This window comes from Dicentrarchus labrax, unplaced genomic scaffold (assembly GCF_905237075.1).
Source record: "Dicentrarchus labrax unplaced genomic scaffold, dlabrax2021, whole genome shotgun sequence".
Lineage (NCBI taxonomy): Eukaryota > Metazoa > Chordata > Actinopteri > Moronidae > Dicentrarchus > Dicentrarchus labrax.
In genome coordinates, this window is record NW_026136706.1 from 5,638,766 (window position 1) to 5,658,231 (window position 19,466).

At 42.2% G+C, this 19,466-nt stretch overlaps 1 protein-coding gene across 1 annotated transcript; it reads right to left on the reverse strand.

Moving 5' to 3' along the window:
• Nucleotides 1-6,615: 6,615 nt before the first annotated feature.
• mstnb (myostatin b) lies at nt 6,616-10,844 on the reverse strand. The gene is made up of 3 exons (XM_051404813.1): nt 10,051-10,844; nt 9,231-9,601; nt 6,616-8,384 (listed from the first exon to the last, which is right to left on the reverse strand). Exons 1-3 carry the CDS (start codon nt 10,427-10,429, stop codon nt 8,004-8,006), a joined length of 1,131 nt encoding a protein of 376 aa, XP_051260773.1. The 5' UTR covers nt 10,430-10,844; the 3' UTR covers nt 6,616-8,003.
• Nucleotides 10,845-19,466: the final 8,622 nt, after the last annotated feature.

Below are 19,466 nucleotides of genomic sequence, written 5' to 3' on the forward strand. Positions count from 1 at the left end.
TGGTGGTGGTGCCTTGCTGTGACTGTGCACTTTTCTGCCAACCACAGAAGAGCCACTTAGTTCTTTTTATGGGCTTCAGGCTCACACTAATGTGATGGGTGTTAAAAAGCCACAGGTTCTCAACTGTTGGAGAATTTACAGCCACACCACATTCAATTTCATGGGTCAAGGGCATCCACAATGGGGCCATCAAGTCTACTCTTTTTAATTTTTAATCACTTGTCAACAATTCCCACAGCAAGTTTTGAAGTTATATTCCAGGACATGCCACTCGGAGAGACACATTTTAGGTAATTAAAGAAAAAATGAACTTGTGGTTAGCAGGAGGGAAAAGGACATGTACAGTTAAAACTGTGAAATTTACAGGGCAAATATCTGAGGATGCCAAGCTCAAGGAATATCTGCTTTCAAGGAATATCTGCGTTATCTACAAACCTGTAGGTCCTGCGATGTTTTCAGGCTTCAGGAGAATCAAATCGAGACGTAAACGCTGTTGATTTTTCAGATAAATCTGACATAAACATATTGAAGCATTTTTAAAAAGTTGGATTTCCTTCCATATCAATAAATTTCAAGCCTGTGCTCAGACAGTCTCCTGGATTTATCCACCTACGCCTAATTCTGGAAAGTCCTGCTTGCTGCATGAATGTCACTCAACCGAGCTTCTTGTAAAATTAATTGTGCGCAGTAATCTGTAAAAATGTACCATAAATGTTATTTCTGAGATGTCAAAATCTATCCAGGCCTCTTGACACATACCTGATACTACTCTACATCCGTCTGTGTTAAGAGCATAGGCATATCATCGGGAGACAGGAGGTTTCCATAATCTGCCCTCCCTTAGTCTCCTCGGAGGAACATCTATTCTTCATCACTGTCAACCCTCCGTCCCCAGAGAGACAATGCTTCGCTAGCCTCGGACCTCGGATGGCTGAGGGCCACATTTTTTGCTCGTCACCTAACCCCCCCTCACAAACAAACACTGACATTGAGGAATTTTGTAAACATATCTGGAGTGAACACCAAATTTGTCCCATCTCCAAACTTCCAGTAGCTTTACAAAGCCATTAATCATATGATAGCTTCCCAGAGGTGACTGTCAGTTTTGTGGTAGGAATAGTGATTCCTCATCCCTAAGTGAAAAAGCAAGCGGAGTGCAGACGGAAAGGATAAATCACTGGAGAAGTGAAGACAGGTAGCATTCAGCAGCTGGCCATCTGGCCCTTATCGTGTCCCAGACTGGCTGATTTTATTGCTTTTCATTGCTTTCCGTAGACCCAAGAGGGATTTTCACAAACAACCTGTCAATCTGGCCCAAAGTGATCATCCTCTGCTGGTTGTTTAAGTGATTACAACGTGCATCTTGAACATCATGCCCTCATAAGATAGTGGCTTCACAGGGACACATTGTTTAAGTCAATGGTCAGATGGACTTTGGACACTGTGTACTATTACCCTGCGCAATGTATATTACATTGAAGAAGACATGAACTTTGAATTTGTAACACAACGTCAGTTACTGATTGTAGTGCTTGATCTCACAATATTGGCGAAACATGAGCTAAACTGTATTTAATTCTTAAATTTGTCAAATAAAACTGTGTTTTTTAACAAATTGCTTGACAAATTTAACAAATATAACTCCCCTGGTAACACACAGGGAACATCTGGTGTTGGTCTAAATGGTTGTTAAAGTATATTTCTGCATCTATTCAAAATTGATATATTGGTGGGCGATATTACAGCAGACATATTGGTATCGTAATGTATTTGCATAATGTTATTCAATATGTACAGATATTTTTCTGGCATATAATTTTGATGAAAATGCTCAATGTAACACATTGGTATCCCTGCAAAGTGACCAATATGTTACTACATATGACCAATATGCGGTTGCAGGTTGCAGTTAACTTTTTCATGATGAGTAAAGAAACATGCTGATTTAAAGGTCCAGTATGTAACATTTAGGAGGATCTATTGGCAGAAATAGAAAATAACATTCATAGGTATGTTTTCATTAGTGTGTAATCACCTGAAAATAAGAATTGTTATGTTTTCGTTACGTTAGAATGAGCTGTTTTTAGAAAGTACAGACACGAGCAGTGTTCAGTTAGTTGCAGTCTGTAACTCCACTGCTAGATGCCACTAAATCCTACACGCTGGTCCTTTTAAGAGTTCGACTTATGTGGACTTACAACATGGCTGACACTATTGCTGTGGCCAATTTTCTGTTGCTATTTTTCATGAATGTAGTAAGCTTTAGGTACCCAGCTGGCTATGTAGAAATCCTCAATCTGACTGGGTTGGTTGTTTTTCTAACCAGGAAAACAGGCGTCAATGGGTTTTAAAGTTAGTTATTATGAAGGTTGACACAACGAACAAAGTATGTAGGCTGCAACATAGTATAGCTTTGACTATTTATAGTATATAACTTAGAGAATATTGTAGATCCAGGTGGGACTGAGAGGAAATCCATGTACTACTTCAGCACCATAGACAGCGCCATTGATCAATACACAGCACAGATAAGCTACTGATATTTCAGAGCCATGGTCGGGGCCAGAAAATGTAACTTGAACAAACCGCAGTCAGGTATCAATGATCAATGAGTCAGGCTGACTAGAATAAATTTTTTTAATTTCTTGACTTTTAGGGGATAGCAGGTTAACAAGGGCGACGGCGATCCCCCTCAAATCGCCTCCTAGACGTAAGCATTATTTAGTTTTATTTCATGATATCATCCACCCTTGCGGACGTGTTCGCTCCGGTCTCTTCGTGTCTGACAACTTGATCTGTCATCACCCTTGAACCGGGTTGTCATCAAGGAAGACCTTTGCCACAGAGTGATCAGTCAGCAGAAACACTTTCTCCAGATGGTATGGTTTGCACATCTGTTAAAGGGTCCAGATGTTTTTTGGATGCACATGGCAAGCCCCCTTTTTTTTCCTCCCCACCAGTTGTCAATCGCCCTGCACCACGTCCAGGACAGGGCATCCCCCCTTACTTTGTCCAGATGTGGAGGAAATCTTAAAGCCTCTTTAAAGCCAAATCTACATCTACGATAGCTGCTATAGAATATTGGAAACATAGAGTGGAAAACGATTATTGTTTTAGTGTCTGGGCAGTTTACAGGACATGGAGTACACTGTTGATTAAAATGTTTCAAATCAACCAAAAGCAATTACATTAACACAAGAATACAATGGTTTGTAACTCGTATTATTAAATGGACTTCTGGTAACAGTCCACTGTAATGGATGACCACATCACAATAGACGCAACACCTCAGTTGATATCTCTTATAAAACAACTTCGCCAACTTTGACATTTAGTTTTCTCATCTTTTCATTCGGCTAAGACAAGTTTTCTGTTCTGGTCTTTGTTCTTTCACCACAGCCTCTAGATTCAAGTTCAACAACTCCACTCAAATCCATACAACCCATATTCCTGGAAAGGCCCCTAGAAGTGATTGCTCTCTTGAATAGCTGCTATCATCTGTCTTGACCTGCGGACACTGACCTTCCCTAGAGACCCATTAGACGTTCTTAAAATAAACCTGGGTCTCGTGTCTCTTGTATTCTGCTTACTCACAGAAATGTAGATTAACATTAATTAGATGGCAAGGTTGATCGGTCAGTCCACCCCTGTGGTCTAAACTGATTTAGATACTACGTATTGCCATGAAATATTATATATAATATGCAGACAATCCTTTTTGATGGTCTCCTGACTTTCCACCATGAGGCTGACGTTTTTAGTTTTGGGTCAACAGTGTCGTCAACTATTGGACGGATCGCCGTGACATTTGGTATACATGGTTCCCAGAGGATGAATCCTTATGACTTTGTTGATCCCAGCAGGTTAGAGTTTTACTTATCCAGTCTTGACAATTGGTTTGCCATTTGGTCCAGACATTGATCACAGGATGAATGTTAATAACTGGTCAGAATTTCCTTTTGTCCAATACTTTGTTCTTTGTCCAAAGTCCAGCAAACTAACGACCTCGCCATCAGCCGCAGCTCTACATTGTGTTCAGTGCTAATTATGATTTAAAGCTTGCTACACTAAGATGGTGACCGTACATGTAACTGCTGAACATCAGCATATTAGCATTGTCATTGTGAGCCTGTTAGTGTGCTGACTTTAGCATTTAGTACAGCCTCACAGAGCTGCTAGTGTGGCTGTGGCTGACTCTTTTATCTCTTCTATATCTGCAGCTCACAGTTTGGCCACGACCCATCAAAAGATCGCATTTCAAAAACTCAACAGTTTGTCTTTGCAGAAATAACGTCCTAGTTACTCTGGTTAACCACTCACTGCTGCTATCCTTGAGAGAATAGACCCCAATGAAAGATATGAACCGTAAGGTTTGAAGGTTACAATTTATTTTGGAAAGAGATCTAATCAAATCAAATCTAAAATCTAGTAAAAATAAAACCAAAGCCAGAATACATTAAGAGTTGAATCGATTAGTTGTCGACTATTACAGTAAATTATTTGCCTCCTATTTTGATCCTTGATTGATCGTTTTGAGCCGAAGATTTCAACTTCTGTAATGTGAATATTTTCTACTTTCTTTAGTCCTCTGTGACAGTAAACTGAATATATGTTGGTTGCAACAAACCATGACATTCGAGGATGCCACCAACATCTGTCACCATTTTCTGTACCAAACAACTTATTGATTAATGGAGAAAATAAACGACAAATCCATCGATACTGAAAATAATCGTTGTTGCTGCCCTACTAAGTGGGGTAAGTGGGGAAATTTGATTTTTTTTGTTATTTGGGTAAGTCAGCCTTGTGTTGTAAGGCTGCACACATGTGATTTCATCCCTCAGTATCCAAAAACCACAATCCATTTTCATATTATCAAACTTTATTAAGCAGCTATATCGCGCATCATTTAATGACCTTTCATTAATGAGGACTTGAAGAGGAATACATGTTCTATCCATTCAAATTCTATTAACTTTACAGGAATCCTGTCCAATAACGGGGTCTCCAGCTGCCTTGGACTAGTCCTTTACCCCCCAACATCCTTCTTCCCGTTCTCTCACTCTCACTTCCTCACCTGTCAGAGGTGGAATGTCGCTGGCGGATACAGTCCTCCAGGGTCTAACTCTTTGACAGATGTAGCGATGCTCAGTCAAAACGTTTCCCAGCTCCTGTTCACATAGATTCTCGAAACAAGACAGCAGCAATTACTGCAGGACAGAACTGGATGAAATGATGCACCTGGGTCCCGATAAACCTCACAGAATCAGAGCTGCTGCAGGCTGTTTGCAGCTGTACCTTTTAACTGAAGTGAAAAAGAACAATGCTGATAGATTCAGCTGGTTTAATTGTTCTTTTTTTCCAGCAAGCTTTCATGTTCACCATCAAAAGAGGCAGAAATGCCTCAAATCCTAACTGGGGATTTATATGCATACATAACATTTAAATGTAAATTCACAAAGTTGTGTAAAATGGAAACTTTAGTGCTATGAAAACAAGTTTAACTGACATTTATACATGGAACCTGGGAGAAATTATATTTTCATACTCTTCAATTGCTAATTTTTAAGACATGCGTCATGAGTAATAACGTGTGAGTAAACGGCTGGAAACTGCTGGAGAGTATTAGACTCATAAAAAGTTCATGCCCATGTCAAACTGCAGATGGAAACAGCACCGTTGTAGGAGCAAATATGAGGATGGAGATTACAGATTATAAATCCTGTGCTGTTCAATCTCCCCATCACCAGCAAACAGCGAAGGACCGAATCTAAAAACCTTCCCCCCAGGGAAAAGAAGTTCTGTGGATCCACTTTACCCAGAGTCTGCTCTCTGCTGTGGCCGATCATTGTGGCAGCTTTCCAGCTCTCAGCAGGAAAGGAAGTGGCTCTCAGGGGCAGTGCTCAATTCGCCCTCTACTGGGCGGAAGTCAAGCCTCAATGAGGCCGTCAGTCGAATAGGTCATGCTGTCAGAGCGCACCAGAGTTCACATCCTCTCATTAGACTGCAATACTTTCAACATCCCTTCACTGGAAAAAAGCAAAGTCAGGGAAGTTGGGCTGAATTACGATCGTGATAAAACAGGCTTATTGTGATGTGATTGTGCAGGTGTAGTCAGGTAGACGGAGTGTGTGTCTCCACGCACACCAATGCACCCGGCGCACACACACTCACACATTGCCTGTGTAATCAGTTTACACCATGTGTTGGAAGACAAAGATTCTCATCTGCTGAAGGGTGAAATGGGGCTGCGATGTTCAGCTTCAGGTTGTTGTGATGCTGAAACAACAGCTTTGGATGTGATGTGTGAGTCTACAGAGTGACACTGAACTATCTCTGAAGCCACTCTAGTAAAAAAAAAGGCATGTCCAGCCTTGATCTTGTGATAAACTGCAGTAAGATTATGTTCAATGGTTGCAATCACCTCTTTCAGATGTGTTGCAAATGTCATATTGTGTATGATTTAGAAGCTAAATGCAAGAAGATACTGCAACTACATATACCTTAAGAGCTCAGATTTATAGAAAATGAGCATACTTGCTTCTTGTGAGGTGCAGTTGGTAGGACACACTGTCTGAATGTAATGTGGAAACAAACTACTCAAAGAAACAGAACTCAACAAACAAGCTGGAAACTTTATTTGTTAAAACAAGTATATAGAGTTGCTGTATTACATCTTTTATCTTGCTAGATTGTGGTTTTATACATTTACCAACAGTGGTTTAGAAAGGCAACTCCTAATGGAAACAATGGCATATGTATACAATACAAATTAGCAAACATATCAAAATCAGTTTTTACAACTTTTGTAGCAACCAATTCTTTCTATTGGTGTGCCATAGTGCAAACTGTGTTGTTTGTAAGACAGAGTTTAAGCATGATCTCAACATTCATACATCTCGACAATCCATTTTCTCTGTCTTAAACACATTTTTCATTTGTAGGCTGCATTCATTGTGCCTTCAGTTCAAGTCCTTCTGTCCAGTAATGTGAATTTACAATCAGAATAATTCAAGTGTATCGGGCAGGTCAGGCTGTTTAGTTGGATTGTGAAGATTATGACTGAGCATGAACGCTCCTCGGTTTGGGTATGTTGTTGCGCGTTTGTATGGCAGAGTACTTGAAGACCTGTCGAGACCTAAAATGGTACTTCACACTGGTTTATAGGCGTGATCGACCAGCACGTCACCGCCTGCATCCGAGTTCTCAATATCATAAAAAACAATACTAGAACTTAAGAGTTTGATCCAATACAGGAAGGAACATTTTCCAAATTAGTTAATGTTGCAATCTTTGGCTGGCTTTTATAAATGGCTGTAATAAAGAGAGGGTGACTAAGGATTTGCCGTGCAGCCACTTTTCATCTTTTCATCAAACCTACGTGTACTTAAAACATGTTCTACCAGTGTGAAGTATCACCCTGAAGAGTCTCCAGCTGTGTTTTTTTTTTCCCAAGCCCTTTCAAAAAGTCCATGAGGATTCCTGGTTTCACTCTTAAAACATAACTTGAAAAATGATTATCACAAACATATAGCTTAGCAAAAAGTGTAATAGCTTGTATGTTGGCTACGAGTGGAGTGGAGTGGAGTAGATGGCGTATGAGTATAATCTGTCGGCATGTTTGTATAAATGGACAGAGCACAGAACACCGAGACACGGGAAAAAAAAAAGAAGAACGTTTTTGGATCATTTCTGTCTACATTCACTCCAAGGTCCGGCGTGTGTGTATGTGTGTGTTCCTGCATCCATCTGACTTCAAGCCTCTATGGCTAAGATTTCGCTGGAGGAAAGAAAAGTAAGAGCTATGCCGGGTTGTGAAAGCGCTGCCCTGTGGGAAGGTTGGGCTGTTTGTGGCCTCTACTCTGGTTCTATTGCACCGTGTTGCTGCAGGAAAAGCACTGGAACTGGTGGATTGGTTGTGTCAAAAAGTCTGAAATTGGAGTCCGGACTGAGCCGTGGCCCCCCCGTCCTCCCCTCCCTCTCGCCAGGGTCTCCGTCCCAACTCAAGAGCATCCACAACGGTCCACCACCATGGAGGGGATCTTGCCGTAGATGATCTGCTCTTTTCGGTTAAAGTAGAGCATGTTGATGGGCGACATCTTGGTGGGGGTACAGCAGGGGCCTGCGGTCCCTCTGGGGTTGGCCTTGTTCACCAGGTGGGTGTGCGGGTACTTCTGCAAGTGCATGTACTCACACTCCCCGGAGCAATAGTTGGCCTTGTAGCGCTTTGGGGCAATAATCCAGTCCCAGCCAAAGTCTTCAAAGTCCACTGTGAGCGGATAGCGACAGCACCGGGACTCTGGAGAGTTCTCGTCACAGTCCAGGCCCGAGTCTCTCCTGGCGCGCCTGGGGCCCTCTGAGATCTTCACCTCCATGAACGGTTGCTGCAATGACAGAGCGTGTGTGAATGCTTTGAAAAGAGATGGTTTGCAAACAGAGACGGATGACAACATTCAGCCTACATCCTTTCAATCTGCTGCACTCGACCTCTGGAGCAGGTTTTCAAACATGGCACGATAATATTATGAAACTTTGAGTTTTAAAGAAATTAAATCATCTGACGGTTGGTTAGCCACAGCCGTCTAGGTATTCTAATTGCCTCAGAGCCCGGTGCCAGTATTTGAGCCATGTGATAAGTGTTTGTCATTGATAGCAGCAGTGTGTGTGTGTGTGTGTGTGTGTGTGTGTGTGTGTGTGCGCGCGCAGGCAATTACTCTGATTTGCACAGTCACACAGAATACTTTAAGGAATGTGGGGCAGGTGAACTTTTATGTAATCAAGCAATAAGATTTGAGGTTATTGTGGACTGGGCATTCGTCCAAATGCAGGTGTGTGCGCCTACATGGAGTCTGTGTTGATTAACTGCTTTCAAAAGTCTTAAATCTTGATTCCCTCCTCCAGCAGTGAAATGCAGGAATGTTTAACCACCTGCTGACTCTGCAAAGCCTCTCTGCACACTAAAGCCCAAAGTTAAAACCTCAGGACAGCACAATAATGAATCCAAAATGCTTTTTTGAACCTAATAAGACACTGGACTTTTAGAAATATTTCTGTTTCTTGCAGGATGGTACCACTCTGGTCATAGTGGAGTCCCAGATAATGCACTGATTCAGCTGCTACACCAACATCATTCACTCCTGTTTACTGATGAAATAAACTGCTTGTTATCACTTACAGTAAAAGCCTGACCATTGGGGTTCACTTTAATGTAACATAAAGGTTCAGCTCACCAGTCCTTCCTCTCCAGGCTCTGCGGAGGTCACGGCCAAGTCGTTTCCCCTCGAATCGAAGGCGTTAATCTCGATGCCCCAGTTGGTCTCCGGCTGCCGCAGCCACACACTCAACACTTGTTTGACATCTATACTTTGCCAAGAGCTGACCCCGGCATTCAATTCGATCTTCAGGGAACGGATGCGTATGTGCCTGTTCCCGTCCGTGACCGGCATCAGGCGGGAGATTTGCAGGAACACAGTGGTCGCCTCGTCCGACTGGCGCAGATGCACCCAGAGCTGCGCCCGGACTATTCGATTGGCTTGAAACTTTTGAGTAAAAGAGAAAAAGCAGCACCTTGGTTCCCCATCCACTTGGACAATGGACTCGGCTGGAGAGAGAGAGAGAGAGAGAGAGAGAGAGAGAGAGAGAGAGAGAGAGAAAAGAGAGAAAAGGTTCTCTGTGTTCTCTGTATACTGACCATGTGCGATTGAAATTTACAGACAGAAATAACCTGGTGTAAATAAACATCCCTGACACGACATTTGAACTCTGGTTGTGGGCTGATAACGTTTTAGAAAGCCTTACAATCCATGTGCGTAATGACGCTGTTTGCCAAAATACACCGAGCCATATACGTTTTAAGTCTTGGTAATGTTTACATATACATATTTACAATATCAAAACCTGGTGAAGCTTCCTGTTGTCCAAATAAAGCCTACTGGTAGCGTCCCCGCTGCGCTCTGCCCCGTGCGTAAAACCCTATTTTGGAAAAGTCTGAACGCATTTTTTTTTTTTTTTTTTGCATCGTGCAAACAACAAAGCGAAATAAAAACTTACGTTCAGTGGCCATCATCATTATTGTCTCCGTGATGGCGTGCTCATCGTCGTCCTCCATAACCACATCCCTGTTGTCATCTCCCAGCACGTCGTACTGGTCGAGAAGCTGCTGCAGCGGCGGCGCTTTGGGCAGGAGCTGCTTCACTATGTCTCGACTGATATTAGGAGCTTCTTTCATTCGCAGTTTGCTCAAAATCTGAGATTTTATGGCGTTTAATCGCATGGTTTTAATCTGCTGCCGGACCTCGCAGGTAGCGCACTGCTCCGTGTCTTCTGGGCTGGTGGCGGAGGGCTGCTGGTGCGTCTCTTGGTCACTCAAAACTACTGGACCCAAAGCAATCAGCAAGCTAAGATAAAGTACAATCTGAGACAGATGCATTGTCTCTAAGGTGTGAAGTTTGGTTTAAAAAAGATCCCTTGGTGTGTGCTGGACCTGATGCGCGACTGGACTGGGTTTGGATTAATGTCCCACACTGATAGGCATCATACTTTATTAGCGCACACCTTTTTATACTCCAACTTTAGCCTCTTTTGTGTCGTCAAAAACTATGATTGGCTGGACAGGCAACAATGAATTTTAACCGACTGACATGAAAACTTTTTTTCGTTGTCAACCCATAAAGGGATGGAGACTGTGAGCATGTGCTGAACGTGTCCACAGATGGATAAATTCACTTTTCTTACAGTGATTGCGCAATGCGCGCAGACCTGGCTGTCGGTTATGTGTTACGGTCTGATGAAGCTCAAGTTATATGACCCGAATTAAAACTAAACTGCCTGTTAAGTTATGAAATAGAGCAGGACAGGCGAGTTGTTGTACAGTTTGTGCTGCGTGTGAATGTTTGTAATTATTTTAAAGAATAAACTGTCCATGAAACATGAATCGCATTTGAGGGCAGGTACATGGATGCAACTGTGGCTGCTTGGTTGTGGAAATATATTCCATCTGTAAGAAAGAAAAATAAGATTTACTGTTTAATGCCGTGCAAGTGAAGTCCGTCTCCAGGTGTCGTCTGTTCACGGAGTCAAAATCAGAACTGGAAATTCATCGTTTCTTGTACATAAAATAAAAACAAATTCAGGACAAATATAGAAAAATCTTTAGTGCAGGACCTGTTGTAATCATTATTGTAGCGCATGAGGAGATAGCGCCATCGTGTGGAAGGTTCACCTCATTCAGCATGAGAGGTTTCATCATCTGCAGTGACATGGCGACCTGAATGTGAGGATTTTAAGAGTGAACTTAATGGAAGAATGGGTTGAAAATTAAAACGCTTTCTATTCAGCTTGGAAGATTATTATTATTGAGCAGCGAGTCTGTGTTTATTCCTCCATTCAGTGTTAAAATCAGTTATTATTAAAATGACTTAGGTGAAAAATATACATTTTCACCATAATTATTATTATAATGATTACTTTGGTCGAATACAATCTCCACCAGGAAATTAAATAAATAAATACAATATCACAGGCAGTCGAAATTATGATATAATAAGTCAAACTTGTGTTTCTTCTAATTATTAGACACTAAGTCAAAGACAAACTCAGTCAGACTAAAAAAACGAGAAACTGCAGGAAAAAAAACATTTAATAAGGAGACTTGTTTTGTTTTTGTTGTATAGTTCTGATTGGTCGTTAAATTGATTGTCATTCTCTGTTAAAGAGTGTAAATGGTTCCTGCTGTGTGCAGGTAGAAAAGCAACCTTGGATGGTTCTCTTGTCTTATTTTGTTGATTAATGTTCTTTCTGTTGATAAGTTTATAGAAGAAGAGGTTGTAAGCTTTGAGTTGTACTTTTTAAAGTTAAATACAATATTCTTGCAAAAATAATAATCTACACATCCATCAGTAATACTAATAATCCAACAATGTGGGATCATTTATATTAAAACAGTGACAGAAGCTTTTCTGCTGCATAATCAGTACTTTTACTCACTTTTGTTTATTTTATTTAAGGAGTTAATTATTAATTAACACCTGTTGGGTTTGACAAAACATTTGAGTCAACTGAAATTAAAATAAAAGCCACAAACTTAGGAGGAAAAGACTGTACATGTATTGTGTACTTAAAAAACATAACTGAAATAAAATTTAAAAATATACAGGACATTTGTCAACACAACAAGCATGAGACTAGGATGTCTACATGCCTTCACAAAGTGTTAGAATAATAATATATATTCTGAACGTCTTAAACATTGCACCTGACAAATAACCCCAATATTATTGTTTTTAAAAACACTAAAACATTTTTAAACAATAAAAACTAAACTATAATAACTCTGGTCTAGTCCCTGGTATACTGGTAAACAATACTTTTAAGTACATTTAAAATCAATAGGTTTTCACATACAAGGAATTTGCCTTGGTATTTTAGTAGTAAGACAATAAAAAGACAAATACAATATAACCATTATTTAAACACAATGAATTCCTGATAATACTTTGGTGCTTTTTGCTTCAGTAATAATTTAAATACTTGACTTGGACGCAGTGCTTCAGTCTGGCCACCAGATGGCGGTGTTGCACCAGCCGGCGGCGGTGCAGAGCCGCTGTCAGTGCGCAGCGCCTGGACTCTCTCTCCTCCTGAGCACCGCTGCAGCTCGGTAATTGCCGCGGAGTGTCGTTGCGCTGAAGTCAGTGAGTCCAGACCTCTGATTTCCTCTCTGCTGCGGAGCTTCGCTCGGTGTTGACGGACGTGAAGACAACAGGGGGAAAAAAACGTGGAGGTGGAGGTTTCTGTGTCTCCTCAGAGATTATTTGGAGATCTGGAGCAGAAGCGCTTCATCCCGCAGAACCAGCGATCTGCAGCAGCAACTTGGGGAGATCATTTTGTGGGGTTTTTTTGTACACGTATCAGTAACGTTCAAGTGTGAAGTTCATATCGCTCGGATGCTGCTTGAAGGGCTGAGGAGAGGGCTGAAGAACCGGCGCCGCACCAGATGATGTCCGGATTATTATTCACTTGAACGACCTTGGGTTATTTCTTCTGTCGTCGGATTCTTCTTGTCTTTTTTTGGGGGGATGGAATGGATCAAAACCTGACGCTTTCCCCTCACTCTGTTAAAAGTATGTACAGCTCTGCAGGATCACAGCACATTTTATTTGACATGTTGGTTTTAATCTCATGTTTGGCAGAGAGATCTCTCCATTCAGTGTCAGCAGGTCTGCACAGAAAGCTCTGCACTGTGTTGCTCAAATAAGTCAGTTATGAGGTTTAATCCAAATCCCATGCGTCTGTCTGACAGCTAATGGATGCTCTCACAGTTTTGTGCACATTAAAGACACGTTTACACTCATTTAAGCTCATTAACATAAAATCAGGATCTGGCAGAGGATTTTGGTGGCAGGTCAGACTCCTGCTTTGGCGTGTGCACCTCCAAAATGTTGTTTTTACTCACAGGGAGACTCCCCTGCTTTGCATAAATCATTCATGGCCTGCCTGTTGTTGTAGACTAAAGCATGCAGCTTTCTGAATGAAGCACATGGTTGCTGTGCGCCAAGGCCTGTAGTCCTGGAAAAGGAGCTGTCACTGTGAATCAGGCTGCGAGGCTCGGTTAGTGGAACAGATGGGAGACACAGGCTTACAACAAAACAGCATCAGCGCACTGGGGCTAGAGACAGACGTCCCTGTGTCATGCAACACAAAATAGGCCGAGGGATTGAGTCATAAAACACTCTGAGGTAGAGGAGCACGGAGGGGGGGGGGGGGGGAGTGAGTAAGACATTTGATGTGCAGAGGAGCAGAGCCTGTTTGAAAATGACCCTGCAGAGGTGAGGCCTTGACCTCGAGCCTGCCTCTGGAGCCCGGGGGTCACGTAGTTGCCACAGCCACTGTGGAAATCGTTCACAATCCTTTCCTCGTTCCCGCCATCTGGTATTTGTAGGCTGGAAAATAAATCACTGAAATCCTCCCCCTTTCTCTCTCTCTCTCTCTCTCTCTCTCTCTCTCTCTTTCTTTCCACTCTCTTTCTCTCCGCAGTTGAGGGAGGGATGAGTTCTAGTCAGCGAGGGAGCAGGACTGACCGTTTCAGACCCACGCAGGGATGGGCCTCCTAGCTGGTCGACCCCCGGCGCCCTCTAAATCACCACCCTCTACTCTGTAGCACGGATCGTCACGCATGTTGGCACTCAGACATGGACGAGAGTGGGAGCGGATGACAGGAGTACAAAGGCGACTGCCGCAGAGAAAAGTTGAGGGGAAGCACTGAGTTGCTTCTGGAAAGTGTACTGATTGCTCACCTCCAGTATCAAAAGAGGAAAACATTGATGTGTGAGTTAGAAATCTAACCAAAGACTCTCGCACCATACTGCCACCGCACGTCTCCCAGAAATCAATGCTACATCCTCCAGAGCATGGGGTGCGTTAAATCCAAGAAGAGCGACCCTGAAGCTCAAAATGTGAACTCCACAGAGAAGGTGGAAGGCAAAGCCAAGGGATCGAGGGGCGAGAAAGCCTACTTGGTGCACTCCGAGATGGGCTCGCCGGAGAACTCCCCTCAGGTCAACCCGGTGCTGCTGGAGTACGCCCAGAGGCTCTCCGAGGAGATTGTGGTCCGGGCCGTGCAGCAGTGGGTGGAAGTAGACCGCCGCTACAGCGACATCCCCTACATTGAATGTGATGTGCCATGATACGGGAGAGAGGGGGTGTCACAGTTAAAAGGCCCGGGCCGAGCTTGCCTTGACCTTGACACTGGAGGTGTGATTTAAACGAGGCCAATACTAATCAAACACACTTCAAGCATCTACCTGCTGTGAGCAGGAATATGAATGAGCTGTCAGTAATTCTGTTTTGACCCACTTTTGGATTCGGATTATACTTGGATTGAGCCTAAAAACCCTCCTCCAAAGCGACCAAAGCACTCTGATCCCGTCCACGTTTCTGTGATTATCTGTATCAACGCTGGGAGCCTTGCTGAAGCAGAGTGTCTTGAGTTGGATATCATGTTTCTCAGACCATATTCGTCCCCTGTGCGAGTAGGTGTTGGCTCTCTGTGGCTGGACGTACAACGCAAAGCAAGAAATCCTATCAGATATTGCCTGGAATCGTATCGTTCCTCCTTGCCAGTGAAAGTCTATCCCGTCCATCGATGCTGTCCCAGGGCCAAGATTCTCTCCTCTTACGGAGGAAGATATTAATAGATCCCTTCATTTGGTGAGGGCTCACACTTGAAAACTCACTCACTAGTATCATCAGGTCAGAAACACACCCAGCTGTCAGGCTCCTTCTGGTCTGACAAAAGGCTCCTTGGGCTGAAGTTCTCCCTTAATGGCCTCCCTGGAGAGCCTGTGGCTGAGCCACAACGAGGACCATCTTCCTCATCTCACTGCCATTAGGCAGCCTCGACCGCAGCCCTCCATCCAGCAGGCAGGGTCCTTCAAATGGGTCCAGGAAATTATGCGTACAAATTATGTATTTCCTGCACTCCAGGATATTCTGTATACACAAGTCACAGTTTGGGCATTTTGACATTATGGCCCAGATAACAGCGGACCTGCTGATCTCTCAGCTATAAAGAAACCAGGGCACGAGGAAGGATTGACACACTTTTCAAAAAGGATTTATGTCAACAGAACTGTTAAAAAAAAAAAAAAAAACAACAACTTGGTTTTGGCTAAAATGTTGTAGGCCTAGTTTTTTGTCAACATTGTGTCATTGTACAACGCCTGACCGAGAAATACTGCCATCTGCCCTGCAGAGGACAACAGCACAGATATGCAAACCTGGAAACCCATGACATTACAATCCAGTATATATGTGACTTCTAGTGTGGTGCTGCTCCGTAACAGAGGGCGATTATACATACCAGAGTAGATATATTTGGAATAGAGGTTCACAACCGCCAAAGTCCTTAATGAATGTTACTATGGGCCCAGTACAGTTTAGATTAATTGTTTTATACTATATGATTTATGTGAGAGGGGACGTTATAAGGGTCCGGTCTTTGTCCACCGGACAGAGGGGGCGTGTAGCTGCAGGCCGAGGGCCTCAGAGGTCAGATCGTGCACAGGAACTCTAACTGATGTCATTGGGATTTACCCAAAATTAACACCGATAGCTAGGCTCTTCCGAAGAGCATTGATGAGGACACTTTAACTGCCACACAGCTATTTGCAGTGATAATAGCTCTGAATAGTGTTGTATTAATTTACCCTTTCTAAGCCCCGCCCCTTTTGGGAACCTCAGCCAACTGTACTTGGACAAACCAAACTCCTGCTCTAGACAGGGCCATTTATGTTTTTACGTTACATGAAGGCCACCATAGATTCTCCTACACACCTGGAAGACGAGCTGTATTCAGTTGGTTACAGCCTGCAAATCCCGGTCCTTTTTAAGATGCGGCTACACGTTGCTTATCTTTTAACCATCTTCAAATTTGCTTGTCTTTACAACACAGAAGAGTTTAGCGTTTGCACGTAGCATATCTAAGTACAAGAAAGGGGAAAGTTGATGGAGGTTCTTCTGACCGAGGCTTGCTCAACTCTTATTGGGGCACAGAGCAAAAAAGAGGCGGGACTTTCAAATGGTCAATCAAATAAAAAAAAACATAATAGCAGGAACCATTAATGGTAAGAATACTTTAACACAAGCTGATAAGCCATATAAAACAGTGGCAGGGTATTCTCTCCACTTGCCTTTTCCCCAGGTTTCCTCTTATAAACAGTAACAGCGTTTCAGTATTGACATAAAACTGACCAGTACCAAACACTGTATTGGGGAAGTCGAACCAATACAAATGCCATTTCAGTGCTGTCTGAAGCTGTGCCCATTTTTTGTAGTGAAGAACAGCAGTGTTCAAAAAACCCCCAGTTAATGGCGTTTCAAAGCCTCCGTTTACAAGCTGTATTGTTTAGGTGAGCTGGGTGACAATTGATCATCTGAGAGGTTTCTTGAAAGAAACACGACGTGTGCGATAAAACACCTCCGCCAAACGCATCACTTAACACATAAAACTTGCACTAATCCGTGTGGACAGATGAATCTCTTTCCCCCCAAACATGTTGTGAACACCCTAAAGATTAGAGATGACACAGCTCTCCACACGTCATATTCCCGATTCTTAATCTGATGCCATTTGTTTGGGCGTCAGATAAAATGTCACTGAGAACTGTTTTCGTGTGAATGTTGGGATGTGGAAAAAAACCCAAAGGGGCCTGTTTCAATAGCACAAGAAAGAACTGACGGCTGTGTGAAGAGATAGTCGTCGTTTGATCAGTTCATGCAATTAAAAGGTGCATATTTTCTTTACAGTTCACACGCTGGAGGATGATTTTATTTTACATGATTTTATTGACATTTAGACCACACCGAACCAGGTGATGGCAATCTATACTTAGGCTGTATGTCAAAGATGTTGCCATAATGCGGATGTCTGGCTTTACTGTGCAAAATGTTGTCATCACTGAGAAAAAAATATACAAATCGTGGTATCTTCTGTGTTTACAGATTCACAAGATATGTTTTTTTTCTTATCTTTTAACTCTCGCAAATACCAGGTCTTGTGGTTGTCTAGAAGAAAAACAGTGAATATGATTTTCCTTCTTTGGGCAGCCATGAAGAGACCGTATCTGCAAAACAAAGAGTTAAAAATCTGATCCAATGTGAACGTCTTCATTCAAACATTTGTGTCTTCCAGCTGACGCGTTTTAACACTGACCGAAAGACTGCCAATGCTTCCTTTTGGAAACTGTGATTTGTAGTTTTTAAAGGTCACCCATTTTAAATTATTTAACACCAGCAGGTGTTTCGACTGAGACGGGAATCGCTGCAACATTGGCCAGACTCATTCAACACTCTTTGCAGGATTTATTCATAAAAGAAAAGGCTAGATTCTCTGAGGTGCAAAGTCTGGCAGGTTGTGGGGCTGCAACTAATTATTATTCTCATTATCAATTAATCTTTCCAGTTATTTTCTTGATTTATTGTTTATAAAATGTCAGAAAATACCAGAAAATGCCTGTTTAAATTCCCCACAGCCCAAAGTAATATATATCAGTAGGTAGTTTTATTCAACCAACAGTCCAAAACCCAACGATGTTCAGTTTACTATCAGATATGACAAAGAAAAGCATCAAATCCTTACATGTGGACACACAAATCACAAGAAAACTCTCTTTTTAAACACAAACAAATACATTTTTACAAATAGCTGACATTGTTACTGCAGCTCTTGTTTAAATTAATGGCTTAAGGGTTCTTTGGGAGCCAGAACAATAGTGACAATAATAGTGAACTGGCTATTCTTTAATTCCCTTCACTACAGATATTATGCTGCCTGGTTACGTCAAGTAAAAAGATTAAAAGATTCAAAGCTGTGCCACTAGCCTGAAACCAAATCAGCTAATCCAATAACGCATGGGTTCCCAAACTTTTCTCCCCCCACAATAAATGCACATTAGACCACGGAGCCCCAGTATGAGAGGATTTTGTCTTATGGAATCCCGTCTGATAAATTTGTCAATGATCAAACTGACAAATTACAATCAATAAAAACAGATCCCAGACCCCAGTTTGAAAACCACTGCAATAAAACACTACCTATGACACAGGTTGGTGTTATATCACTGTTATTGGTGCAGGTGATCACAGGGTTCGGACTCCTGTACCCAGGGGGGATCTAGAGAAATAGTCATGGGTTAGCCACAGAAGACTTTTGAGGGATGGTAGAAATATCTGCTGATTAAATCACAGACAATCACATATATCAATAGTTGCTTAGAAAAGCCCCCAAATGAAGATATTTAAACTCAAAAACATTAATTATGGCACATTAGTAAAGCATTGAATACAAATCTCTTCAGAAATATTTCCAAATATTCATCGCTTATTGAACTTAAACCTACCAATTAGTCTAAAATGTGTCCATAACAGATCATTAAATAATAAAATTAATCTAAATTAATGTCAAATTTGACCTCAAATTGGTTTGTGGCAGCTGACACCCCTCTAGATCCGCCCCTGCCTGTACCCACAATGCCTCTGATGTACAAGTCAAAGAGTGGTGAAGTTGACTATAAAGTGAAACACAATATCCTGATGAACAGTTTCCAGGATTTGTCTGCTGCCAAATAAGTGAAAAATAGCCTCCGGGATGCAGCTCTGTAAGACGATTCATGTCGGCCTGTGAATATTTCATCATAAAATAACTTAAAATGTGTGACTTTTTTGCATATTCCTGTAGTACAACAATATCCATTTAACTTGCAAACTGTACATACAGTGTGTGTGTGTGTGTGTGTGTGTGTGTGTGTGTGTGTGTGTGTAAAAGCTGATGATGCCAATAAATCAGATTTATGCCTTCTATCATTACTGAAATATTTCATCATTACTTTCCAAATCACCGTTTTTCAACACATATTAGCGGCACATACGGACCCGTTGAACCAGGCAGGAGAGGATATGCTGCATCCTGTATG

Excerpts from the sequence above, each read along its gene's own strand:
- mstnb (XM_051404813.1), bottom strand. The coding sequence starts at position 10,429 with ATGCATCTGTCTCAGATTGTACTTTATCTTAGCTTGCTGATTGCTTTG. Across the intron at positions 9,602-10,050 it reads AATGATGATGGCCACTGAAC|CCGAGTCCATTGTCCAAGTG; the intron begins GTAAGTTTTTAT and ends CTCTCTCTCCAG. Across the intron at positions 8,385-9,230 it reads AGCCTGGAGAGGAAGGACTG|CAACCGTTCATGGAGGTGAA; the intron begins GTGAGCTGAACC and ends CTGTCATTGCAG.